The following is a 27,395-nucleotide window of genomic DNA, read 5'->3' on the forward strand; positions in this document are numbered from 1 at the left end:
GCTGGCTTTTCATGGCACCTGAAGCTTAGTTCTTATTGCCATCACCTTGAAGGTCTGCTCCGAGCTGGGTCTACCAAAGGCTTTCTCTTTCTGTTATGCCTGGTCTCCAGTGGTCCTTCTGCCTTGGCCTCCCAAAGTGCTGGGATTTTACAGGTGTGATATTGACATAGAGACCGTCAAGACGCAAGACATTTCCATCCCAAGAGGTTCCCTCACATCGCCCACTTTCCCTCTGGGATACCCAGCACACCTTATTAGTGTAAAAATTTGTATGAATTGCAATTTTAAAGACTGTCGAATTTGACCTGCAATAAAAATGATGATTGTAATTTGTCATGGCAGAATTGTAAAGCTAGAAAAGATCTTTAGGACTGAACTGATCATTTTATGGATAAGGAAACTGAGGCCCAGAAAAGGTCATTGGTTTGCTTCTAATGTGTGTTTCTATCTCTGGGGAGAGCTGGAAACATACCCTCTTTAGCCAGTGGTGCCCAGCCCACTCAAGTTGTTAACAATGGATGGATGTAGACCTACTATGTGCCTCACTCTGCATTCTCCGGTATGCAGTGGAACCAATCTAGAAAAGCCGGCATCTTTACAGCCTTGAGAGTGTGCTTCTCAGTGGGATTGTGTCCTCTTTAATAGGAAAGCCTGTTTTTATATAGATGTATTTCTTGGGTGCTGACAGACCCAGCACCACCAGCTCCTAAGCGAGCCCCAGTGTTTTCTGCTGGGGACAGGATCCAGAAGCATCCCGTGGAGGGGTCGGGTACCCCAGATCCACCTGCCAGGACTCCGGGAGAGGCGTGTGTGAGCCGCCAATGAGCCCCCAGCTGTGGAGGACTGAGGCTTCCTGATCTCCTTCTGGAACATTCAGTGGCCACACAAGCAGTTCTTCGTGCTCACTTAGTAGCCCATTTCTTGTAGCAAATGGAGGCTACATCAGTTTCGTAGGGCTGTCATAACAAAGTACCTAGCACAAAGCTTAAAGCAACAGGAACGTGTTGTCTCATAGTAAAGAGGCCTGGAGGCCAGAAGTCTGCAATCAGGGTGTCTGCAGAGCCTCTTTCTGAAGGCTCTGGGGGAAGAGCCTTCTTTGCTTTTCCTGCTTCTGTGACTCCAGGCATTCCCTGACTTGCAGATGCATCATGCCAATCTCTGCCTCCGTCTCCACATAGTTCTCCCCTGTTTATCTGTGTCCAAATTTCCCTCATCTGTTGTGGACACCGTTATTGGATTAGGGCCCTCCCTAATTCAGGATGACATCGTCTATCACCAGTTACACCTCCAACGATCCTATTTCCAAATAAGGCCACATGTACAGGTTCCAGAGGTGAGGCTTCAACATATCTTTTTGGGAGACATAATTCAGCCCCATAACAAAGGGTAATAAAATGTTTTGAGAGAGAATCTAGGTACAGAAAAGTGCTCACATGGTAGCATAGACATTGATGAATTTTCACACAGCAAATCATACTTGTGACCCCACCCAGATGAAGGAATAGAAGAGACAGTCTTAGAAAATAGATACCAAATTCCATGCCTTATGGAGAAAGCCAAGGCTCGTTAGTCTGGTTTGTGCTTTTAGGGTTAAATCAGGTATGTTGTTGACACTTCAGACCAGGTACACCTAGGGATGTGGGTATTATGCTGCAAATCACAAAGGACAGTTTCACTTTTTAACCCTAGTGGCTTCCTGAGAACTCTATTGTAAAGCGTACTGTTATAAACTAAATTGCATTTTGAATAGGAATAATTAGATTTAAGTTAGAGATTCTGCCAAAAATTGCTTTATCAGATCGGACGTGAGCAGTTACATCATAAAAAGAAGAAATGCCACTCAAACCTGTGATTGCCAGTTTAGGAGAGGCTTTGCCTCTTGGGCCATTGCTTCGTGTTCCCATTTTGGGTGCCTTGTCTATAAAGGGGAGGAAGGGGTGTCGGGATGGCTCTCTGGGTTGGATAGCGGGAGGAGACTGCAGCCCACATCTGGTTCTAGCCTCTTGTCACACTGTTGAGGGAGTGGAGCCCAGCTGAGATTGACCTGCTGAAGGCACCTGGATGGGGGTCATAGTTGCCATCCCTTTATTTTGCATTTTCTCATGTTTTAAAGCTTTGGTGCCCACCGATTCCAGCCCTGCTGTTCTTGTGAAAGTCACATACACAGAGTGACTGTCACAGCAACTCATTACTCTTCACGGTCCTGAATTTGCTTTTCTGTAAAATTGAGAAAGAAATAATTGCCTGACCTCTCATCCCATGATTGTTTTTAAGAGTGGGAATCATAGCTTGAGGGGCAGGGAGTTGAGAGCTTCTGCTGTAGTGGTGTGAGCAACACAGGATGGCCATATTTAAATTGGGATTGTACTGTGGAGAGTTATATTAAATTCATAAGGTCAGGAGAAACAGAAACACGGGAGTTGGGCCTTATTGCAGACTCCTCCTTGGTGATTTTATTTGGAGTAAATGGCACACGTAATCTTAGCATGTCTCATGTCAAAATCACGTCAAAGAATGCCACGGGTGAGTCTGCGGCAGATGTTCAGGGCATCTTTTTAAAGGAGAACCAAAAAATTAAAATTTATTTCCTTTTTAATTGTGGCTGTTTTAAACTTTGTTACTTTAAAAATTACATATGTGTAAGTGGTCCACTCTTTTTTTTTTTTTTTTTTTAAAAAAAAAAAGGCATCCTCATTGTTCAACTCCTGGACACAGGGAGGGAAACATCACACACCAGGGCCTGTCGAGGAGTTGGGGGTAGAGGGATAACATTAGGAGAAATACCTAATGTAGGTGACGGGTTGATGGGTGCAGCAAAGCACCATGGCACGTGTATACCTATGTAACAAACCTGCACGTTCTGCACATGTATCCCAGAACTTAAAGTATAGTTAAAAAGAAAAAAAAAAAAGGCATCCTATCATATCTTGGCATCCTCGATGTCAAAATGTGGTGAAAAGGACCTTTGCCCATTGTGTTATGCATTTTAGCTCTGTTCAGAATCTGTCACTGTTACCTACGCTTATTTTGTTTTTAGAATTTGGGGGCAGAAATTTTTTTTATCTGTCATGGAAAATAGCTGATGCCCCAATTTTTGAACTCGATAAAAATCCCAAATATTCCCATATTAATCCAGATAGATAGATAGATAGATATTGCATCAGATTTTGTCCCTAAAAGGACTGAGTACAGTACAGGATGTGGAGTGAAACAAGGCTGCTACGGTTTCAGAAACAGCTTTGGAGCTGAGACTTTGCCAAGGAAAGTGGGAACTACTCTGCCCCAGGAAGAAGCGATGAACCCATCCTTGACTTGCACGACCATCGGGTGTGTCAGCCGCCTTGTCGCCGTGCTCTGCAAACTCTTGCCCACCACGAACTAGGCACACGCTTAACTCAGTGTTGTGGCAGATGGATGACTAATTCAGGTTTTAACTTGGAAAAGCAGAGGTGGGCAGATTCCACCATCCTGGCAGAAGGTTGCATACCCGCCAAAGCGCACTAAAAAGCTTCCTAAGTTACTCGGCTTTAGCTGAGGCTGAGTGCTGCTGTCTCAGAAGAATTAATTACTTTGAGTGGGAGTCATTTTTTAAAGACTTAAGAATGTTTCCTTTTTTTTTTTTTTTAAAGCAAAACCGAATGAACTTGGGGGAAATAAATGCTTTGCCTTTGAGAGTTGTCTGCTGGAAAAAGTCAACAAAGGGCTTCTGGGTTTTGTTCAGTGGTGTCTTGATTAGAGTGGCATAAATCTTAAGTACTTTCAGAGGAGGCTTACAAATTAGAGAATAGTTTGGCTGTTTTGGTTTGATTCTAACAAGAGTTCAGCATGGAGAAATAATACCACTGATGAGATGAGGAATGTGTTTAGCATAATAAAAAAACTACCTCCGTGTAGCCCCATTTTTCGGGCAGATGCAATTTGTGTCTTAAAGAAAAACATAAAAACAGCCAGACAGTATCATTTTTCTTTGCTTGTTCCTCAGACGCATTAATAGATTATTCCCCTCAATCTATTGGGATTGAGATGTTTTATATTTTAATTACACAAGTGAACAAAGTTTTGCTGTTTAGAACTATTCTGTTGGGTGTTGGTTTTTAAGTTATAAACATTAAAGGAAAAATCATCTGGACTTATATAATGATGAGTCTTGAGAAATGTCAGTGTTTTCTGGGAAGAGTTGTTCCATTCTTCTAACTGCCTCACTGGGGATCCTGGACTGGAGCGTTTGCCCCTGGGATGCAGCGCCGGGCACCCCTGCTTCCGGGCAAGTGGCTGTGCTGTTCCTGGCCTCCGTGACTCTTCAGGCCTTTCTCTCCCAGTTGCATGGTAGCTGCTGCATCCCCACGCATCCTGTCTTTGTTTAAGACCAGAAGAAAAGGGAAAGGGCGGTACCAGACATTTCTGCCCCTTTGATTGCAGAGACAAAGGCTCTCCTCAAGCCTGCGGCTGACTTCTGCCTTTCCCCCATCCGCTGGGACCGCACATGCCACCCTGCGCTGCAAGGGGGCACGAGGCTGCTCCAGTCTCCATGGTGGATTCAGATATTAAGGAGGGCAGGGCTGATGGCTGCCAGGGATCCTCTGATATTAGTAATGGGGGAGAGAGGAGGACGTCAGTTCCAAAAGGTGCAGTCTTCCTGGAGAACGTGGGACTTGAATGAAGCCCTGATAGAGAAGTCAAATTTGAAGAGGCAGAAAGAGGACACGAAGGTGACATGCTAATGAAGTCTAGGATGAAGAGAAACAGTGAGGGAACGTTGAGAACACCACCTTGGTGTGTAGGGATCCTGCATGACACTGTGGATTCTAACACAAAAATAATGCGGAAGGAATTGATGTTTATACAGAGTGGGGTGTGAGTTTCCTGCACCAGAGCATGCCAGTTGGTGGTTACACGTTTGACCTTTGGACATGATTTTGGGGGAGTGGGGATGGCCTCACCTACTTTTATTTTTTAATTAAGAATTTTTTCTTTTCAGAGACATGGAATCTTGCTCTGTCGCCCTGGCTGGAGTGCAGTGGTGCAGTCACGGCTCACTACATCCTCAAACTCCTGGTCTTAAGTGATCCTCCTGCCTCAGCCTCCAGAGTAGCTGGGACTACAGGCGCACACCACCACACCCTGCTAATGTTTAAAATTTTTTTGTAGAGATAGGGCCTCACCATGTTGCCCAGGCTGGTCTCGAACTCCTGGCCTCAAGTGATCCTCCTGCCTTGGCCTCCCAAAGTGCTGTGATTATAGGTGTGAGTCACTGTGTCCACCGTGCTTTCACTTAGTTTTAAAAGCAAAAACATTGTGAACATTTGCAGACACAGGGAGATTACCCACCCCGCCCCCGAAATTCCAGATTTTCAGCTGCATTAAACACATTGCAAAATTCGTGCATCCTGGCTGCTCATTTCCCCATGAGCAGTCACTACCCCCGACACTGGGTAGTGGCTGCTCCTTCAGAAGGGAGGACCCTGTCCCTTCACCACAATGCCCAGTGCTCAAGGCTGTAGACCCCATCCTGAGGGTGTGTGTTCTATACATGCAGCCCCTCCACTTGCAGCGGCCCCTCCCAGCCTCTGCGAGTGCTGGCGTGTGCACTCCAGGGCTTCATGTTTTCCCCGTGTTGCCTTCTTAGGCTCTGCTGCCTAGGCTGTGACAAAGGCATCCCTGAAGAGAGTTGTTCAAAAAAGAAAGATAGCCCTTGTGACGGGTGAGATCATCCATATGTTACCCAATAAAAAGTCAAAGGCTTGAGGGGCCCTTTGAGTTCACTCCAGAGAAAGGTGCAGCAGCCTCGGCTCAGTGCCCCCTAGGCCTCCCTGACGTTGCACGGTGGCAGCATTAGATTATCTCACTGAACAAGCCCTGTCCCTTTGAAATAGCAGTAGGATGGGAATGTCCATTAAAGTAAACAGCTGTGCGTTCTGAGAAGCGGGGACACTTTGTTCTAATGGCCAGCAGTTCCTTTTCCTGTTTCTTGGTTGCCTATCAGTTCTTTCAGATTGCCTTTTCACTTTGAAAATGCAAAATTAAGTAATCCCAGTTATCTCTGTTTAAGCGGGTGCTTCAGTGATGTGATGACTTGCTTTCAAAAGCTCAGTGAGGCCGCGCACGGTGGCTCATGCCTGTAATCCCAGCACTTTGGGAGGCCAAGGCAGGTGGATCACCTGAGGTCAAGAGTTCGAGACCAGCTTGGCCAACATGGTGAAACCCCATGTCTACTAAAAATACAAAAACAATTAGCCAGGTGTGGTGGTGGGCACCTGTAATCCCAGCTACTTGGGAGGCTGAGGCAGAAAAATCGCTTGAACCCCCGAGGCGGAGGTTGCAGTGAGCTGAGACCGTGCCACTGCACTCCAGCCTGGGTGACAAGAGCAATACTCTGTCTCAAAAACAGATAAAAAAGCTGAGTGAGAAGGGGTGAGGATCTGGGCAGGTCTGTGTTCTGTGTTGGCTGGAAGCCTGCTGGGGGTGCTTTGACTAGACAATTCTTGATACTTCTAAGATGGACTTGAGGCCGGGCGCGGTGGCTCATGCCTATAATCCCAGCATTTTGGCAGGCTGAGGTGGGTGGATCACCTGAGGTCGGGAGTTCAAGACCAGCCTGGCCAACATGGTGAAACCTTGTCTCTACTGAAAATACAAAGATTAGCTGGGCGTGGTGGCAAGCACCTGTCATCTCAGCTACTCGGGAGGCTGAGGCAGGGAGAATTGCTTGAACCTGGGAGATGGAGGTTGCAGTGAGCTGAGATTGCGCCACTGTACTCCAGCCTGAGCAACAGAGCAAGACTCCGTTGATGGACTTGAAAGACCAGGAATATGGTACAGGTTTTGTTTTTTCCTCCTGTAGTGCTAAGATGAAAGCAGGGCTTTAGACAGAACGTCGCTTATGTTCGATGATTCTTTTTCTCTCTGTTCATCCTCTCCAGAAACACTGCCTATTGCATTGCGACCAGCTTTTGTATAGGAAGGGAAGAAACAGATATCATTTGGGTTTTGTCATCAGTGAGATGCTAGTCTTGTTGTGGGATGAGAAGCATAAGCTGGTAACTGTTAGCAGGGTTAGGAGCAGATAGTGGCCATGTGCTCCAGGCACTAGGGAGGCTGGGAGATGTACAGAGTCCCTTGGTGGAGACGGTGGGGTTCAAGATGGCGTCCTGAGGGCTGAATGTGGGCGAGCTGGGCAGAGTGTGTGCACAGCAGCGATGGGGGTGCATGGTGTTTCCAGAGGGGAGCCAGTAAACAAAGCTCTGCAGGCAAGAAAGACCACTTTCTCTAGGGAGGAAGGACAAAGGGCCTGTTGTTGCGGGTGTGTGATGTTTGGGCAGGGTGGAGATGGTGTCCAGAACAGCAAGGCTTGTTTTACATGGTGGTGAGTAGGACTTGATTAAATGCAGTGCCTCCCTCCCTCCTCCCACCTGATCAAACTGCTCTTTTGCGTTGCTGCTAGAGGCGAGAGAGAAGATGATTTGCGTTAGGAAGACGGCTGCCTGTTTCCTGCCGTGGTAAATGGGTTTTACAGGGCAGGAGTTTAAAGCGTGACTGTAGAGGTGCCTTGGTTTTGTTTTACTGTTCCACATGAGCCATGGGTGACCATTTCTAATACGTTATCCTCTCTCTGGAATATTGGTGGTTCTCCCCTGGGGGCAATTTTGTCCTCCAGGAGACGTGGTAACATCTGGAAGCATTTGAATTGGTCACAACTTGGGGCAGGAGGGTGCCACTGGCTTCTAGTGGGTAGAGGCCAGGGATGCTGCTGAGTCCCCTGCAATACCCAGGGCAGCCCTCACGACAAAGAATGATCCGGCCCCAAATGTCAATAGTGCTGAGGTGGAGGAGCGTGGTTTGGAGTGTCCTATTGTTTATCCATGTTTTATCTATTGGACATTTGGGTAAAATAGCCCATTTGTAGTTCTTACAGATGGTCCTGGTATGCACATTCTTCTGTGGGTCTTTTGGTTAACATACATGCACATCACTGAGTCACTCGGTCTGTTTTCCCAGTCATGTCAATTTTTTTTTTTGAGACAGGGTCTCACTCTGTCACCCAGGCTGCAGTGTAGTGGCGTGATTTTGGCTCACTGCAACCTCCACCTCCTGGGTTCAAGCGATTCTCTTGCCTTAGCCTCCTGAGTAGCTGGGATTATAGGCATGTGCCACCATGTCTGGCTAATTTTTGTATTTTTAGTAGAGATGGGGTTTCACCATGTTGCCCAAGCTGGTCTTGAACTCCTGACCTCAAGTGATCCGCCCACCTTGGCCTCCCAAAGTGCTGGGATTACAGACATGAGCCATCGTGTCTGGCCACTCATATCAATTTTGGTATTCACCCCGTATTCAGGAGTTGAAGGTGTAGGAAGCAGCGCAAATGGACGTTGACAGACGAGTGGATAAAGAGAATGGAGAGTGTACATACAGTGGAATATTGCTCAGCCTCAAAATGGAAGGAAATCCAGTTACCGTAACCACATGGATGAACCTTGAGTCCATGATGTTAGCTGAAATAAGCCAGTCCTACAAGGGCAGATACTGTATGATTCTACCTATGTGACATATCTGGAATAGTCAAATTCACAGAGGCAGGAATAAAATGCAGGTTGCCAGAGGCAATGGGGGATTGTTCGTTGGGTACTGTTGTGGTTTTGCAAGTTCTAGAGATCTCTTACACAACAGTGCGATTATAGTTAATGCTACTGAACTCCATGCAGTTAAAATGGTTAAGAGAATACATTTGATATTATGATGCTGTTGTTGTTAGAGATAGGGTCTCTCTCTGTCCCCCAGGCTGGAGTGTAGTTGTACGATTATAACTCACGGTAGCCTTGAACTCCTGGGCTCAAGTGGTCCTCCTGCCTCAGCCTCCCAGGTAGCTGAGATTACAGGCATGTGCCACTGTGCCTGACTAACTTTAAAAACAAAATCATAGAAACTTGGTTTCATTGTGTTGCCCAGGCTGGTCTCAAAACTCCTAGTCTCAAGTGATCCTCCTCCATTGGCCTCCCAAAGCACTGGGATTACAGATGTGAGCCACCATGCCCGGCATATATAATGTGTTTTTTAATACCACTTAAGCTCTGATTTCCTCGTGTTATGATGAAAACGGATACTTTGTCACTGTCCCTGAGAGTGGCGCAGCATAGCCTAGGTTCCACTGGCAGTTTGGACATGAAGAAATTATAACAACAGCAGAATAAGTTGTAACTGTACTTGTAGCATACTTTAGAGTTTGCAACATATTTTCATAATTGTTTCACTGTTATCCTCCTGGTCGTCCTAGGATGTAAGACAACTAGCTCTTACCACCATTTTTGGGGTGATAAAACCAAGAGTAGGAAGCATTTGTCCAAATTGTGTACTTAAGTGGCAGAGGCAGGTCTTCAGTACCAGATCATTCCTCATCTTTTGAAACGCTCCGTGTCCCCACCCTCTGATGTGATTATTCCCTCCTGTCTGCCACCAGGGGATCCTGTGCATGTCTGTCACTGCACTTGCCTCATGGGATTTGTATCAGCCAGGATCTAGTTAGGAGACGGAAGCCACACAGTAGTTGGAACAGGAGTGCTTCATAGGAAGCGGGATTTCGTGGACTGACCAAATCCCACCATGCCCCCGTGCTTACGGCTTTTCTGTTTACAGAAGCAAGGTTGAACAGTTGCACAGAGATCGTGTACATGCAAAGCTCAAAATATTTACATTACGGCTCTTTGTGAAAAAGTTTGCTCACCCCTAATGTAAAGAACTATTAACTTGTGGCAGTTTATTATCTATTATCGACGAATTATTAACTAGTAGCTACTATAGGTAAGGAGAACTCTAAAGAATACGAGAATAGCAGATAGAGGGAGTGGTCACTCCCTCCAGGGCTGGGGCACAGAGTACCTGAGGAAGGAATAAATTTGGAACTATTCTCCCCACCCCCTCCAAAGCTGAGATTCGAATCTCGATGGAGGATGGCTCACTAGGTAGTGGAGAAAGTCGCTGAGGGCCACCACTGGCTGGAGAGTAGGGAGCCACCCCCGGCGTGCCAGTGAAGCTCACTAGGAAGCTGGCTGGGGGTGTCTGTGGGACTCGGTGGAAAGCCACCGAGGAATTGTCTCTAAAAGTCGCTGGGAAGCTGCCCGCCAGAGCACCGGTGGAACTTGCTAGGAAGCCGCCCTTGGAGCTTAGTGCCACTGTGGGTGCCACATGACTGCCAGGTCCCACTGGAGCAGGCAGGGAGGAAAGCTCACTGGAATGATGAAGGCAAGCCCTTTCCACCACCCACGTGCCTCCACCGCCCTCTGCTGATGGTGCTCACCAGGTGCCAGCACTGGAGAAACGCCCACAGGGTCCTGCTCCAGGATCACCATGTGGGCAGTGAAGGTGCATTTGGGATGCAGAGGCAATGCATTGCTAACTGGCAATGTTGCAACAGGTTGTCTTCAGAGCTGCACTGTAAATTCCTCTGACACACGATGGTGTTCCAGAAATCCTCCCTGAACGTTGCTCTCCATTAACCATCTCTTAGGTGGATCTCGGCCTGTGCTCTGTGAAATTCAGGGCTGACATGATGGTCAGGATTTGGCCAAGTCCTGAGGCCCCAGGACCTTTGCCACATGTGGAGAGGTGGCACACACCTTTGGGCTCTATGCTGCCCTCCCTCCAAGAAGACCGTCACCCCTTGCCACAGAACGCACACTCTTCTTCCGGTCCCGTCCATTTGGCCTGCATTCTGACGCTGCAGCTCTCACCTGCCCGGGGCACATTCCACCCCTGCCCGTTTCTCCCAGTCACTCCTGGGACAGTCAGCTTGCCTTCCATTGCTCTGTAGAAATGCTGTCTGCCAACTCAGTCTCCACCACCTCCAGATCTTCACTTCATCTCCCTCCACATTTTTGGGAGCCACATGCCCCCTTTTCACCTAGCCGATCACACAGCCGTAGGCTTTCTGTCATGACACTCCCTTGGCCTGTGTGTCCGTTAGCATGGCTTTGTCACCTGGTGCAGCCACGTCCTCGTCCTCATCCCCTCCTCATGCCTCATCCTCGCGCCTCTCCTTGCCATGGGGCCTCGTGCGGTGCAGCCCTCATTTTAGGGAGAGATGAAACAAGGGCTAGACCTTTGTGGACTAAATACCTCCTTGAGTATCTAGTTCCAAAACACACGAGGAGGGTTTTGGTTTATTTTGTTAGTGTTATTTATTATTTTTTTTTTTGGGGGGGGTATATATTTCTTAAGAGATGAGTGTCTCACTATGTTACCCAGACAGGAGTGCAGTAGCTCTTCACAAGCGTGGGCATAGCACACTGCAGCCTCCAACTCCTAGGCTCAGGTGATCCCACCGTAGCCTCCTGAGGAGCTTTTTTGTATTGTATTATCATTTTTCTTGCTTTCTTACTAATTTTGTCAACTATGAGGAAAGGAATTTTTTCTTTCCTAATAGAGATTTTATTGATACTTTGGAAGATCAATACAAAGCTGTTTCAATGTGTATCCTGTTGTTAATGTCCTTACAGAAAATCTAAAGAGCTGTGTCATTGGATTCTTTTCCAGGTACTCCAGCGACTTTCTAGCTGAAAACTTGGAGGCAAATTTTCCTTAAAAGGCCAGGAATTAGGATTTTTTGAAGTCTCAGCACCTTTGGGTGGTGGTTTCCATCTTTAGGAGCACGAGTCTGTCTCCGGGCGAAACTTCAGTGTAGATGCATGTTCTCAGGATATTTCACAACTTGCTGCCTTGCTGGATGGGTCACATTTCCTTCCCCTAGCGCCGGTACCTTCAGATGTTGACGAGCTGTCACATCAGAAGTCACAGTCACTCACCGTTATCAGCAACACTGCATACTCAAGTTTTCAGCCTTTCATAGCACATTAACAGAGCGATTAGGAAAACCGACTGCCACGACCAGAAGACTTTCAGGGTGCATGCCTCTCTGATAGGGAGAGCCAGGATCAAGGAGTCCTTTTCCTTCCGAAACAGTTCTACTAAAAAACAACCCATGGGCTCACACCTATAATACCAACACTTTGGGAGACCAAAGCAGGAGGTCAAGGTAGTAGGATTGCTTGAGGCCTGGAGATTGAGACCAGCCTGAGCAACATGCTGAGACCTCGTCTCTACAAAAAATAAAAATAAGTAAATAAAAAATTAGCCAGGTGTGGTGACACGTGCCTGTAGTCCCACCTTCTTGGGAGGCTGAGGCAGGAGGATCGCTTGAGCCTGGGAGTTCGAGGCTGCAGTGAGCTGTGATTGCACCACTGCACTCCAGCCTGTGCAACAGAGCGAGACCCAGTCTCAAAAACAAAAAGCAAACCTATGAGTATAAGTAATTTAAGCTGCTCAAGACATATTAAAGGCCTGACCATGACTGCAAATTGCTAGTCAGTATGCTTTGTGCTGTAGGATATGAAAACTGTCCACCCAGCCTGGCACCCAAGACAGTCAAAGCCTCTCATAAAATATATACCAAAAAACAACTAGCAAATGATTTCACCTCTTTTAAAAAAAGCATTTATGCTTAAAACATGGAATTAGGTGGGATTCTCTCCTTAAAAATGTTTACAGAACTACTAAAAAACTTGCATTTACAAAACAGTTGCTGAAAGTATTCCCCTGGCATATATGGGAAGGGAGACAGGGGCCGCTGAGCAGTGTATGATAGTAATCAGGTTTCTTTCCCTCCTGCTTCCTGGGAGCCTGGACTCTACTTGCATTTAGACTCCGCTTCCTGCAGGTCAATCTTCAGGTTCCTGCTGAGCCACTTCAGCCCATTTGCCCTTTGCTCCCCCTTTTCTCTTTTGTGCTTTTTTTCCCTAAGGATTTATCCTTTCCTGCTGCCTTTTTTTTTTTTTTTTTCTTTTTTTTTTTTTGAGTTGGAGTCTCGCTGTGTTGCCCAGGCTGGAGTGCAGTGGCTCCATCTCGGCTCACTGCAAGCTCTGCCTCCCAGGTTCACACTATTCTCCTGTCTCAGCCTCCCGAGTAGCTGGGACTACAGGTGCCCGCCACCACACCTGGATAATTTTTTGTATTTTTAGTAGAGACGGGGTTTCACCATGTTAGCCAGGATGGTCTCGATCTCCTGACCTCATGATTCGCCCACCTCACCCTCCCAAAGTGCTGAGATTACAAGCGTGAGCCACCGCGCCTGGCCTCCTGCTGCCTTTTTGGGCTTCATTTCCACTTCTGCAGAAGCAGGTTGAGCCGACAGCCTGGCGGACCTCTGGGCTGTGCCTTGGCCACCCCTGGGGCTGACCTGACCTTCCCCTTGGGCATCTTGGCGGTGCCTGGTGCCTGCTGCCCAAAAGCCTTATGAATCTGGATGCGCCGCAACTCCCTTCCCTGCCCTGGCCTCTGGGACCACAGCAGGGGCCAGGAATTTTTTTTTTTTTTTTTTTTTTTTTTTTTTTTAAGTCTCAACACATTTGGGTGGGGATTTCCATCTTCTAGGGGCTTCCCTGTTATCGGAGCACAAGTCTGTCTCACAGAGAACCTTCAGTGTGGACAAGGTGTTCTCATTTATTTCCCAACGTGTCTCTTTCCTGGATGAGTCAGGTTTCCTTTCTGAAGACGCCGAGCTCAATAAATTAAGCAGACTGAGAGGTGACTTCAGTGCTTGTCCTCATCATGCAGATATCTTATCTCTGGAAAGCGAAGCATTGTTGAGGTGGTCAGAATTGATCAATTGCAGGTGTGACTCATAGCCCTTGAAATATGATATTGGACTTAAAAAAAAACTGCTTTTTCTCCTCTCATTTTGATTTCTGGTCACTGTGATTTTCCAAATCCCTCAAGCTGAAAACCCTGCGGCAGGTGACATGTCCAGATCTTCCTTCCCAGCCTCTGGAGTTGGTGCATTACTCCCGTGATTTTTCTCTGCCTCTTTCCCCAGGGGTTCTGCAGAGATGTAGGGGTAGTGCCCATCAGGGTCATTGTCCTTGATGTTTTATTCTTATTGCCAAATAAATTCATTTGTGTGTGACTATAAGACGAGTCTTCCAGAAGCAGCTGCTGTAGTGATGAGTTCACTCCTCCACTGCCATGGCTGCCTTCGCTGGGCCCCCACTGCCTGCAGGACAGCGTCCAGATTCCCATTCCAGGGCGGGGTCCTCGTCTTCCCCCACATCGGCCCTATGTTCAGACACTCCCCTGCACACACACTCATGCCTCAGGCCTCCTGCCTCCACGCCCTTCTTCACGGGGAAGCCTCTGCGGAAGGCCTTCCCAGCCTTTTCTAGTTGCCGTTTCTATTTGGAGGCCTTCTTATCTCCACCCGAGACAGAGGGTCACATCCCCCTCATGCTGCCACTGCAGGGACCCCATTCTTTTCAGCGTGAGCCTGCTCCCCCGCTGCACTCAGGATGCCCTTGCCCTCATGGGACTTCATTTGGATTGTCTCTTCAACGAAGTATCAACAACTTTGTTCCATAAAAGGCTTTGATTAACTGTTTTTTTCCTGCTGTTCCTAGAGAAAACATTTCCATGAGAACAATGAGGCACTCTGCACGTTAGGAGACGTTGAACTCTAATCAGGGCCATAAGAGTGAGTTTCCATACAGAATATCAGTTAATAACTAAAACAACAGTATTTGCCCGGGTGTGTGGACTTGGTGCTTTGGGTCTGTGAGTGCCCATAGCGTGGCACCTGGGCCGGCATCATCGTGGGTCGGGGATGATTGACTTCCTAGCTTTTTGTAGAGGGACTTTTTGAGGTTAGAGCAAGTGAGAGCAAAGATTTTTCCTAAGTACTACAGGACAGAACTTCCTCATTTGTGGCTCTGGCACTCCACAGACATTAAGCGGCTGTCACTAATCGGTGCAGTGCCAAGTGCTTCCTTACCTTGTAGACCTGGGACTGTGACAAAATGAGCATCATTGTGATGCTATCACGCATGCGGCACCTTCCCTAAGGTGCCTAATTAAGCCCAATTAATTCTACTGAACTTGAGAAGTTCAATGGGGCAAAGAGAATAGAATGGAGGTTTTCAAAGCTGCTGCTGCTTTTCTGACTCCTTTTCCCCATAGCGCCATAAACATGTAGAGGTACTTTATCTGGACAAGGAAGCCAGGGGAAAAAATGAAGACTTTTATCTCCCAAACCAAAACACATTTTTGCTGGGAAATGTAGGTGGAGTGTGGTGGGGGAAGGCTGATGGATGCTGTGGAATGCGTCCTTCATATCTAGAGGGGAAGCTTTAGGAATCTTTGCAGATGAGAAGAAACAGCATCATGTTGTCCTTTGCAGTGAAGTCAGAGCAACTGACAGCGCTTTCTGAGAGTCTTTCAGGACTTGCTTACACACGTGCTTGTGGGAATGAGACACATTCCCACCGAAAACCCCACCCGGTCACCACTGAGTCAGACACAGAACTGTGTCACCCTGAAGAAGTGCTGCTTCAAAAGCTGTCCCAAGACCCTGCAAGCCATTAGTCTTTATGGTTTTGCCTAAAGATTTTCCTGTGATACTTAAATTCAAACATGTCATTGTGGAGAGAAGGACACAACTTCATTTATTTTTATTTTTATTTTTATTTTATTTATTTATTTATTTTTTTAGATGAAGTCTCACGCTGTCGCCCAGGCTGGAGTGCAGTGGCGCGATCTCAGCCCACTGCAACCTCCACCTTCCGGGTTCAAGCGACTCTCCTGACTCAGTCTCCTGGGTAGCTGGGATTACGGGAGCGTGCCACCAAGCCCAGCCAATTTTTGTATTTTTAGTAGAGATGGAGTTTCATCATCTTGGTCAGGTTGGTCTCGAACTCCTGACCTCGTGATCCACCCACCTCAGCCTCGCAAAGTGCTAGGATTACAAGCGTGAGCCACCGTGCCCGGCCTTTTATTTTTATTTTTTTGAGACAGGGTCTCACTCTGTCACCCAGGCTAGAGTGGGGTGGCATGATAACGGCTCACTGCAGCCTCAACCTTCTGGGCTCAAGTGATCCTGCTGCCTTAGCTTCCCAAGTACCTGGGTGCCTCCTGAGTAGCTGGGTGCCACCATATCTGGCTAATTTTTTACCCTTTTTTTTTTTTTTTTTTTTTTTGTAGAGACAGGATTTCTTTTGTTATATTACCCAGGCTAGTCTCGAACTCCTGGACTTAAGCGATCCTTCCACCTTGGCCTCCCAAAGTGGTGGGATTCCAGGCATGAGCCACTGCTCTCAGCCCTAGCCACAATTTTAAAGTTCACTATATATCACTCTTATACTGGGTCAAAATAGTTTCCTTGATTTTATTTTAATTTTTTTAATTTTAATTTTTCAAGACAGAGTCTCACTTTGTCGCCCAGGCTGGAGTGCAGTGGCATGATATTGGCTCACTGTAACCTCCACCTCTCAGGAGCAAGCAATTCTCATGCCTCAGCTTCCCAAGTACCTGGGATTACAGGCATGCGCCACCATGCCCAGCTAGTTTTTGTTTGTATTTTTAGTAGAGACAGGGTTTCACCATGTTGGCCAGGCTGGTCTTGAACTCCTCACCTCAGGTAATCCGCCTGCCTTGGCCTCCCAAAGTGCTGGGATTACAGGCATGAGCCACTGCACCCAGCCCCTTGTTTTTAGATATTGAGGAATGCATAACTTTTTATTATGGTAAAATATACATAATATGAAACTTATCTTCTTAATAATTTTCAAGTGTGCTGTTCAGTGATGTGTTAAGTACATTACATTGTTGTCCAACCATCACCACTGTCCATTTTCAGAACTTGTCATCTTCCCAAACTGAACCTCTCTGCCTATTAAACACTAACTTGCCATTCCCTCCTCTCCCCAGCCCCTGGTAATCACCATTCCACTTTCTCTGTCTATCCTTTTGATGACTCAGGTACCTCAATTCAATCGTATAGTGTTTCTCCATTTTTGACTGGTTTATTTCACTTAGCATAATGTCCTCAAGGTTCATCCATGTTGTTGCCTGTGTCAGAGTTTCTCTCCTTTTTTAAGGCTGAATAATATTCCCATTATATGTGTATGTATATGCCATATTTTATTTATCCATTCACCTGTTGATTGACATTTGGGTTGTTTTCACCTAGAACTCATAATTGTTTAAAGGCAAAAACAAAATAAGGCTCTGTCCTTTGAAATTTATTTTTTATTGTTGTTGTTTTTTAATGCAAATTTATGAATAAAGTATCAAGGTTTTCTGTTTTAATTTTTGTGAGTACGCAGTAGGTGTATCGATGTCCTTAGAAATTTGTGATGATAGAATTATACTTTGTAAATGTGCATTTTTGCTCATGTTTGTAACCCCAGCACTTTGCGAGGCCAAGGCAAGTGGATGGCTTGAGCTCAGGAGTTAGAGACCAGCTTGAGCAACATAGGGAGACCCCCATCTCTACAAAAAAAAATAAAAAATAAAAATTAGCTGGGTGTGGTGTTGCATGCCTGTAGTACCAGCTATTCGGGAGACTGAGATGGGAGAATTGCTTGAGACCGGGAGGTACAGGCTGTGGTGGGCCGTGATCACGCCATTACACTCCAGCTTGGATGACAGAATGCGACCCTGTCTCCAAAAACACAGTGCATTTTTGGACACTTCAAAATACAGGCTCAATTAGTTTTCTAAGCAGTTACTTCATCAGCATGTGACTGGTATTATTATTCTCATAATTCTGTTACTTTAGTCAATATTTTTATGCTTTACTTTACTATGTAAAATGTTGGATTCTTCCCCTTAGTAATTGTCTGTGCTTTTCTTCAGACTCATTAAAGGTATAAATTAAATTCTGAGTTTTACACCATGTTTCCTTTGGCAGTGGAATTAAAATTGGGAAAAATCATCTATATTCATAGAGATTAATGGTGAAGTCTCTTAAATTAGATACATGTCTATAAATATATATTAATTGTTTTCTTTTGCTGCTTTACTCTGGAGCAAATTTTCCAAAATTGTAACATGAAGTACAGTTTGGAGGAGAAACATCTACTATCAGAATGTACTTAAAGAGGCCAATCTTTTCACCTCTTTGTAGTAAATTGGATGTTTACATTGTCATGAGGGTATCTCTCTTGGAAGAAAGAAATTATTCTTTATTCTGAGGTCAGTTATAGACAGTTTCAGCTAAAAATTATGAGGAACTGATTTGTTATGTCTAAAACTTTGAGTTGAGTTTTTGATATTTGACTTGTTTTGTATATTCGTGACTATAATTAATAGCATCTGCATGGCAGGTAAGCTATGTTATCCATTGTGAATACAAGGAAGTGAGGAAAAAGAGACCAGAAGTCTTAGGGTCCGGAGCTGGCAGCCCTGGATATAACACGTGGATAGAAAAAAACTTCTGCGATCTTTCAACAAGGTGGAATTCCCGACAGGCAAGAAACGCCACTAAAGACCCGAAGTCTCCAAAACAAAAGACCAGCTCCAGGATGCCAAGATCTTCCTTGGAATCCCTGGACCCCCAGATGTCTGTAACTTGCCTCCTTATACACACCTCATTTTTACTGTCTTTCCCACACTGCCTGGATACTCTTATTTGGTTCAAGGGGGAATAGAAATAAGCAAAGTCAGCCACATCAACACTTAGGCTTTCTAGCATCGAAATACAGATGTGCGGGGGTCATTCCAGCCACAGCACTTAGCAGTGACCTAGAGAAACAGATAGCGCCCTTCATCTCTGATCCATCCTCCTGAGGCACAGCCCTGGAAGAAGCCTTTCCTCTGTGAAGAAACCTGGGGGGAGGGTTGCTCCAGATCCCCAGCCTCCTGGCTGGCCCCTTGGTCTCCCTCTTGGGGCATGTCGAAACCCAGTCTCCCCCAGGTATCGCCTGCCTTTTGCTATCCCTTGGCTGTGTGTGCAACCTTAGTGGGTGGAAGCTTATTTACAGTCTGTAAAGACATCAGGATAAAATCGTCTAGAACTTTTGAAACCAGTTGGTGACTGAAAAAATTGCTGCATATTTTTGTTAGGAGTGGTTTTTAAATTTTGTTTATGGTATTGACTAGCAGTGAATAATTGCTTTATTCACAAAAGTTCACTTGTCCTCAGATCTAGGTGGAGATTTCAGGAAAATATGCAGCTTCAGAATTGAGGCATTGTAAGTTACTTAGCACCTAGCTTCTCCTGACCCCCCACCCCAAGAAGTAAGCTTGAATCCAAAACACTTAGCTTTTCAACTGCCAGAAGAATGGACGGCATTAGCTTCAGGCTCACTCTTGGAAGTTGTTCTTGGGTTAGCCATGACATGCAGCTGGCTGCTAGTGAATTCAAAGGCTGTATGCTGATGTGCTTGTAACCAGTGATTTCTTCTCACTGGTTTTCGTAGCAGTTTATAAAGCTTTTTGGTGTAAAACAGTTGGCAAACCATTTTTGGAACAAGCCCAGTAGTAAATATTTTTGGCTTTGTGGGCCAAGCGACTCAATTCTGCCCTGTAGCAATATGTAAACCAATGGGTGTGACTGTATTACACTAAAACTTTGGGGGGTGGGAGGGGGAAAGAAAGCTGGCTGGATTGGCTCACTGGCCACAGTGTGCCAGAAAATGGACAGATTAACTGGAATGAATTGCTGTTGAGTTCTACTTTACTGTATAGGAAAATCTAGGTTAATAAAAGTTACAGAATGTAGGCCACGCACGGTGGCTCACGCCTCTAATCCCAGCACTCTGGGAGGCCGAGGCGGGTGGATCACGAGGTCAGAGGAGTTCAAGACCAGCCTGGCCAATGGGGTGAAACCCTGTCTCTACTAAAAATACAAAAATTAGCTGGACGTGGTAGCGTGTGCCTGTAATCCCAGCTACTCAGGAGGCTGAGGCAGGAGAATTGCTTGAACCGGGAGGCAGAGGTTGCAGTAAGCCGAGATCGCACCACTGCAGTGCAGCCTGGGTGACAGAGCGAGACTCTGTCTCAAAAAAAAGAAAAAAGGGAAAAAAAGCTGTAGAATGGATGGCATTCAAGCTGTTACGGAGTCAGTCAATACACATTGGGAGGATACTGTGTTTAGCACTGATTAGTGAATATCTTAACATACACAGCATGGTATAATAATCGGATTAGGGCTATGACAAAAAACAGATACGTGTTAGCAAGGATATGGAGAAATTGGAACCTTCATACACCGATGGTGGGAATGTAAAACGGTATAGCTGCTGTAGAAAACAGCCTGGAAGCTCCTCAGGTTGTTAAATGTAGTTATCATAGGGCGCAGCAGTTCCACTTTATAATAGCCAAAAGTAGACACTGATGAATAGATAAAATGCGGTCTGTCCATACAAGTGAATGTTACTCAACCATAAAAAGAAATGAAGTACTGCTACATGCTACAACGTAGATGAACTTAGAAAGCATCGTGCTAAGTGAGAGAAGCCAGACCCAAGAGGCCACATATTGTATGACTCCATTTATGTGAACTGTCTAGGACAGGCAAATTCATGGACACAGAAAGTACATTTGTGGTTGCCAGAGGCTGAAGGGATTGGAAACTGAGTAGTAATGAGCACAAGGTTTCTTTCGGGGTTAGGGGGAATGCCCTAATATTGATGGTGGTGATGGTTGTACAACTCTGAAAATACTAAAAGCCATGCTTTATTTGAGTGAATATATGGTATTTGAATTATATTTCTATAAAGCTATTACAAAAACAGTCTAGTTCCAGGATTAATGTATGAGAAATAATTAATAAGTACTTTAAAATGGTCAAAAATTATTGTCTGGTTAAAGGAGATCTAGAAAATGAATCAGTATCTTCAGGTCCCCTGTTTTCCATTGTGTGTGTTCTCAAGCTTTCCCATTCCCTGGATAAACAGGAGTCGTGTCCAGGGAAGGCAGGCCAGGGTGAGGGGTATAGTGCATCCCTGATCCCCTGAGTGGTAATAAGGTCAGCCCCCAGGGCCCATTCCCGCCAAGTGTGAGGTATGTCTGCTGCGTTCCGAGGACCTGCTCTGCCTCAGGAATTGCTGCTCGTGGAAGGCTCATGGAACATGCTTCTCTGTTACAGATTGAAGAGGGCAGTAAAGCCGCGGCGGTCGACAAGTTACTGGCTGGAGATGAGATCGTCGGCATCAATGACATTGGTCTCTCAGGGTTTAGACAGGAAGCGATTTGCCTGGTGAAAGGGTCCCATAAGACCCTGAAGCTGGTCGTCAAAAGGTAAGATCTGAGCTTCCTCCCACATTTACCACGACACACAGGAGTGAGTGGAACATCAAAGTGGGAAGCCAGTTGTCCTGCCCACATCACTACAGAGATCTCGATTGGGACATGCACTTAGAGTTATATGTCTCGGCCAAGCATGGGCCCGGCATCAAGAGTCTGAACGGTTCCTAATTTTATTACGACGATTTTTATAAATTTTAATGTATTAAGTGGATTTGAATACTCATATCTTTCCTTTGTTTATATGTAGATTATTTTCTTGGCAGGCAGAAAACTGTGCTTATGCTCCCAGTGAGGTGACATGTTGTTGCCTGTCTTGTACACAAGGTGGCAGGCCACTGCGCTTTCTGTTTTCATGCTAGAAAGAGAGTGACTGTCACGAAGATGCCAGCCACCAAGGGTTTAGAGCACTGTGCTGAGGTCTGGAGGGAGGGTCTGGAGGGAGCTGTATGTCTGTCTATTCCTGTACATTACGTGTCAGTTGGAGCTTGGATGGTTTTAAGAGGTTAGAAAGTGAACTTGGGGACATGATGCTTTTATATACAGGAACTAAAGCAATACTCCCAGGTACCACAAGAGTGTTGGTGATATGTCGCTTTCAAAGAGAAATAACTCTCCACCTTGGTTTTAAAGTTGGCTTATTAACAGGCAAGTGCTTACACATCCCTTTTGACAAAATTAGCATGTTCTTTTGAAGGCTGGCTGTAAATTTTAATTAATTGACCCACATTTATTTCCATTTTTAGTACAGACATGAAGATATCTTCCTTGTTTTGAAAAAAAAAAAAAATTTTTTTTTCAAGTCTGGTCAAGTGAAGTAGTGTGCATGGAGAGGAACAAAGAAATCTGTAACTGGTTGTGACTAATTATTTGTAAACACCGCTGCACTCAAACCAGCCAAGACAAATTCCTAAAGGCTTTTTTGAAGTGGGGGTGGGTGGAGGTGCCAAAACAGTATCCAAAGAAAAGGTTCAGAAATGAGGAAGGGCCAGACGTGCTGGCTCACACCTGTAATCCCAGCACTTTGGGAAGCCGAGGTGGGAGGATCACTTGAGCCCAGGAGTTCAATCGAGACCAGCCTGGGCAACATAGTGAGACCCCATCTCTCTCTCAAAAATTTTTTTTTTAATTAGCTGGGCATGATGATGCACACCTGTGGTCCCAGTTACTCGAGAGTTTGATATGGGAGGATTCTTTGAGCCTGGGAGGTTGAGGCTACAACGAGCCATGATTGTGCCACTGTATTCCAGGCTGGGTGACAGAGCAAGACCCTGTCTCAAAAAAAAAAAAAAAAAAAGGGAGGAAGGAAAAACATTTTTTGCCTCATGAATTTAGCAAAGTCAATTGTAAGTGGTACATGCTATTCCTGAGCACCCTTTTAACAACTCTTTGTAGATCAGAAAGTAAAATCTCAGAATGGTGGTTTCTGAGCCATTGGGGAGGGTGGGGCACGAGAGGCACCATGACACTGTGTTATGGTTCCTCTGTGATCACCGTCTTAACCCTCCTATAGCAGCACGTTTGTTCTTACACGATTCACTTAACTTAGTGGAATGCCGGTGGTGGTGAGGGAAGCTTGTTCTGCAGAGGTAAGACGAGGAGTTATAAATTGGTTCTGGGGGTCATCATCCCGCTGCCAAGGCTGACTGCAACTCTCTTTTCTTCTGTCTCCTGTACTGTCTCGTTCTGGGCTCCCAGAGACCCCAAAAACACTGGGCTGTGCTTGTGGTCTTACTGTGTGTCTCTTCTTTGATGGAGACACCAGCTCAGTCAGCATAGCTGGCCAACTTTGTATCACCAGGGCATAGCTATGCGTAGAAATTCCTAGCATGGGAGTTCTTGAGTCGGAAGGTGTGTCCGTTGTAAATGTTCAGAGACATTTCTGAGTTTCTCAGACCCTTTCACATCATCTCTAGCATAGGATATTTGTAGTTTGTTTGTGTGTATTCTCTGAATGTGATAGGTGAAATATGGTTTTCTATTTACATTTGCATTTCCGTAGTTACGGGAGTGAAGTCAGGTATCATTCCATATGTTTAGAAGCAAGGTAGATGTGATTCTTTTTTTGAGCTAGAAGTACATATTTAGTGATAAAGATAGACAGTCTAAAATCTGTTCAAAGGAAAGCCATGCCACAGGAGAACTGGTTGGTGGGAGGAGAGAGCGAAGCCTCAGGGCATCTGCTGGCCGGTTTCACTGAGTAAGTTCTTAAAAGACTCTTGGGAAAAGGGATTAAACTTTTGCCCTGAAGGATCTCCAGGAGCCACTGTGTAGAATCCCCATTTTGTGTTCTGCAGACCCACTTTCCTTTAAATGAGAAATGTGGACAAAATAATGTGGTTTAAATAGAATTTTATTTAAGTAGTATGTGTAACGAGATATAAAGCAGTGGAGTTTATTTACAAATTTTTATTTCCCAACACACTTTCAGTAACCGTGTTAGGAAAAAACCCACAAGCTGTTTTTCCTCTGCTCTCACACAACACTCAACACAGAAGACTTCTGTGACCAAATGTGCATAGAACTTCTAATACTCCAACTACCTTTATGTGGTTTTCCTTACTACAAAAGCACCAATGGGTGCTTTCAAAATTGTTCTTCTTAAAGCCAGAACACGTATTCTTCTCTATCTAAATTTAAATCTCTATTTAAATCTCCCCGCCCTCCTCTTTCTCCATTCCTAGGCAACCACTAATCTGCCTTCTGTCTCTATGGATTAGGTAGCATTTTCTAGCATTTTATGTAGAGCTCCAGGATGGAGCATGTACCCTTACAAGTGGCTAGTTCATGAAAAGAACTCTGCAGGTAGTTCATAGATTGAGACACCAACATATTCATATTCTATATTGCTCTGCTTAAAAGCATGATCAAATGGTAAACTAGCTTGCCCAAGCCTTGTTTGACTTGTTGCAATTGTCTGCCCCCATCTGCAAAAATGTGATGAGGGAAAGAGGTACATACATCTCTGTGTAAAGCACAGGAATCCGTGGTTTTTTGTTTGTTAGAGACAGGTTCCTGCTCTTTTGCCTAGGCTGGAGTGCAGTGGTGCGATCATAGCTCACTGCAGCCTCGAACTCTTGGGCTCAAGCGATCTTCCCAAAGTGCTGGAATTACAGGCGTGAGCCGTCGCACCTGGCCTCTCCATGGTTTTTTAAACATGATTTGAATCGTGGTTCACGGATAAACTCCCCTCCCTGTAGTGACAGCTGCTACACGTCTTATTTTGTAGGCTCATTTTATCTTTGTGTGTGTGGGGACCAGGGGACCAGGCAGCCAGGATAGGATTGCGATGGGCCACTTTCACAAAGCGGTGGCATCTTGTTTCACAGGCATGGGCAACGCAGACCTTGTGGTCGTTGAGAAGCTGGTGCTGGGAAAGCGATGCGGGAGGAGACAGGCGGATCACTATCTCCGCAGACAAATGAGGGCCAGCGCTTCCTCTCGCCCAGGGCAGTGGGAGCTGGAGACAAAGAACTTGTAACAATCAGCCCTACCAAGTGCATGTATGTTCTTCCTTGTGAGGTCCAGGTGGCATCCACGGCCCGAGATGTCAGGGGAGGGGTGCTGCCCAGGAGTCAGATCTGTTGGTTAGGTCAGGAGGAGAGGCTGAGGCTGGCAGTTTTGCTTTTCTCTTTCTTCCCAGGCGGTTTGTTGTTCTGTCTCTACTTGGCAGGGGAGTGCTCCTTGCAGGAAAGTTCAGGGCAGACATGTGGCCTTTTATTATGTGTATGTGTGTGTCCAGTTTTTTTCCACTGCACTGTTTTCCTAGGTGCCCAGGCCCACCCCTGGAGAGTCCTGGGCAGGTCTTGAATGGATCTGGGCTCTGGAATCTTCACACAGAGCCACAGGCTATTTCACTGGGCATTAGCAGGGGATCTACCGCTTGCTGTCCTTAAGCACAAGTTCTTGGGAAGGTTAAGGCCAGAAACTGGGTGACCCTTTGGCATTTTCCTCATTAACTTAGCCCAGTTGGGTTAGTGCAAAAGGGAGGTCTGCCTGATGCCCTGAAGCTGCTCCGGAGGAGAGGAAGCAGGGTTGGGAGGGTGGGGAAGGACCGAGAAGGGGACGGCAGCTCCTAGCTTAGCTGGGCTCATCCTATCCACTCGGTGCCAGGGACCGTGGCTGTTGCCTGTTGCTGTCTTGTCTCTGAAATCTGCGTTAACAGCTCTGGGGACAGAGTCATCCATTTTTCTCCCTTCAGAGGCAAATGGCTGTTAAGTTCAGCTTCTAAAAAGCACCTGTAATTTCAAACACCCTAGGGAAAATTTCTTTTAAATATCACATCATAAATTATTTTCTAAAGCTTTGCAATTACCCTTTTGGCTTTTTCCCCAAATATGCATTATAATATTAGTTTTGTTTACAGCAAATCCACCTGCCACCTTGTCACGGACCCCACTCTGGGCAGTTTCTCTTGAACCGGTCATGTGTTGCGAGTCATTTTGTGGGGGCCAAATCGTGGATAGGGTTGATTCATGTCACTTCCTGCCTCTTTGCTGGCAGCCCTAAACCCTCTTGTGAATCTAATTACATCCACTAAGCTTGCATTCAGGAGCAGCTTAGCAGCAGAGGGAAGGGTTTTCTGCATCAGGCTGCAAGGGTTTGCGAGACCATGTGGTGTGGTCCTGCATTTGAAGAGAAGAGGCTGCATGTTGAGGGACAGCACTCATGTTTGCTAGGAGCTGGTTTCTTACAGCATGCGTCCCGTCTTGGGCATTGCTAAGGTGGCCTGACTGCTGCTCCAGGCCCACATTGTGCTGTGCCCCCCTCTGCTGCTGGCTCCTTGGAGCTGTCCTGGAGCAGGTGGCCCTGCAGCCCTAAGGTTGATTAGCACAGATGTTCCGGGAGCTGCTACTCGCAACGGTGGCAGCAGTAAGGGGCCGCCTAAGACGTCAGCAGGTTTACACCCCCACCCCACTCCCCCAGCACCCCACCCCCTCCAGAACTACTCCTGAGGCAGAAATGGTGCATGGTCAGAGGGAGGGCATGCTCCTTACTGGGGACACTGGAGGACGTCAGGTGAAACCCATGCCTTCGAGGCTGTCTGATGTCTTTGTCTGTGATTCAGGAGTGGGTATTTCTATTCTGTGAGCATTTGGGGGCTAATGGCTGTTTGCTACTGTGCTTATTTTCTTGTTAAAACAAAGGAGACCCTGACTGGTTTAGGCTATTTTCCATTATTGTTTTTATTTCATTTATTTATTTTATTATGAGTGAAGGAAAGAAAGGAGAGAGGGAGGGAGGGAGGATGGGAGGAAGGAAGGATGAAATCTTGCTCTGTTGCCCAGGCTGGAGTGCGGTGGCTACTGACAGGCACAATCATAGCTCACTGCAGCCTCAAACTCCTGGGCTCAAGTGATCCTCTTGCCTCAGCCTACTGAGTAGCTGGGACTACAGGTGCATGCCACCATGCCCAGCTTATTGTTTTTATTTTTTTTTATTTAATTTTATTTTTTCTATTTTTTTGAGACAGAGTCTTCTTCTGTTGCTGGAGTGCAGTGGCAAGATCTCGGCTCACTGCAACCTTCGCCACCCGGGTTCAAGCGATTCTCGTGCCTCAGCCTCCCCAGTAGCTGGGACTACAGGCGTGTGCCACCACACCTGGCTAATTTTTGTATTTTTAGTAGGGATGGGGTTGCGCCATGTTGGCCAGGCTGGTCTTGAACTCCTGGCCTCAAGAAATCTGCCCCACTTGGCCTGCCAAAGTGCTGGGATTACAGGCGTGAGCCACTGCACCCGGCCAGCTTACTGTTTTTATTAAGTAAAATCAGGAGAAAAAAGAAAACCACATAGATCAGAATTGTTTTATTTTGGGGAAAGTTACTTCTATTGGGGTTTTGCCTTAGTGTGTGGTTTAGGTAATTTAATCAGATGAATCAATGTTTGCAAATAGTGATGGTTTCTAATATAGTAAGACTTACAGAGAATGTTTAGCTTATTTTTGTGTTGTTTCGGGGTCTCTGGAGGACCTGTATGTGCTATGCAGTGGGATCCACACTGTACAGGTTAAGTTTATTTTGAGGTTCGACGAATTGAGAAGTTAGCATTAGCATTAACAATGAAGTTTAAATGACTTTTATTTTTTTATCGGTTCCACAAATGACGTAGACTTTTATTTTTTAAAACAGAGCAGCTGTAATGAGATCCACCAAATTGAAAGCCCTGAGCTTTAGGAGAAAAGGTTGATCTACACTGGTTGAATTCCCAGTTTGCTATTGGCTTGGAAAGAAGAGTGTTCTGGTGAGATTTTGAGAGCAGACCCTGGGAATGTCCTCTCTTGAGACTTGAGGGCGCAGGGATCTGGGGACAGGTCTTGGTGTCTGTCATCTGGGAGG

At 46.0% G+C, this 27,395-nt stretch overlaps 1 protein-coding gene across 2 annotated transcripts in view; it reads left to right on the top strand.

The window, feature by feature from the left end:
- Window positions 1-27,395, top strand: part of SHROOM2 (shroom family member 2) — a 162,746-nt gene that overhangs the window by 66,033 nt on the left and 69,318 nt on the right. For both annotated transcript variants that reach the window (XM_016942807.3, XM_016942806.3), the window contains exon 2: window positions 20,903-21,054. In XM_016942807.3, coding sequence (XP_016798296.2) covers window positions 20,903-21,054 — 152 coding nt within the window. The remainder of the gene's footprint in view (window positions 1-20,902; window positions 21,055-27,395) is intronic.

The sequence above is a fragment of the Pan troglodytes genome, chromosome X (genome assembly GCF_028858775.2).
Source record: "Pan troglodytes isolate AG18354 chromosome X, NHGRI_mPanTro3-v2.0_pri, whole genome shotgun sequence".
NCBI lineage: Eukaryota > Metazoa > Chordata > Mammalia > Primates > Hominidae > Pan > Pan troglodytes.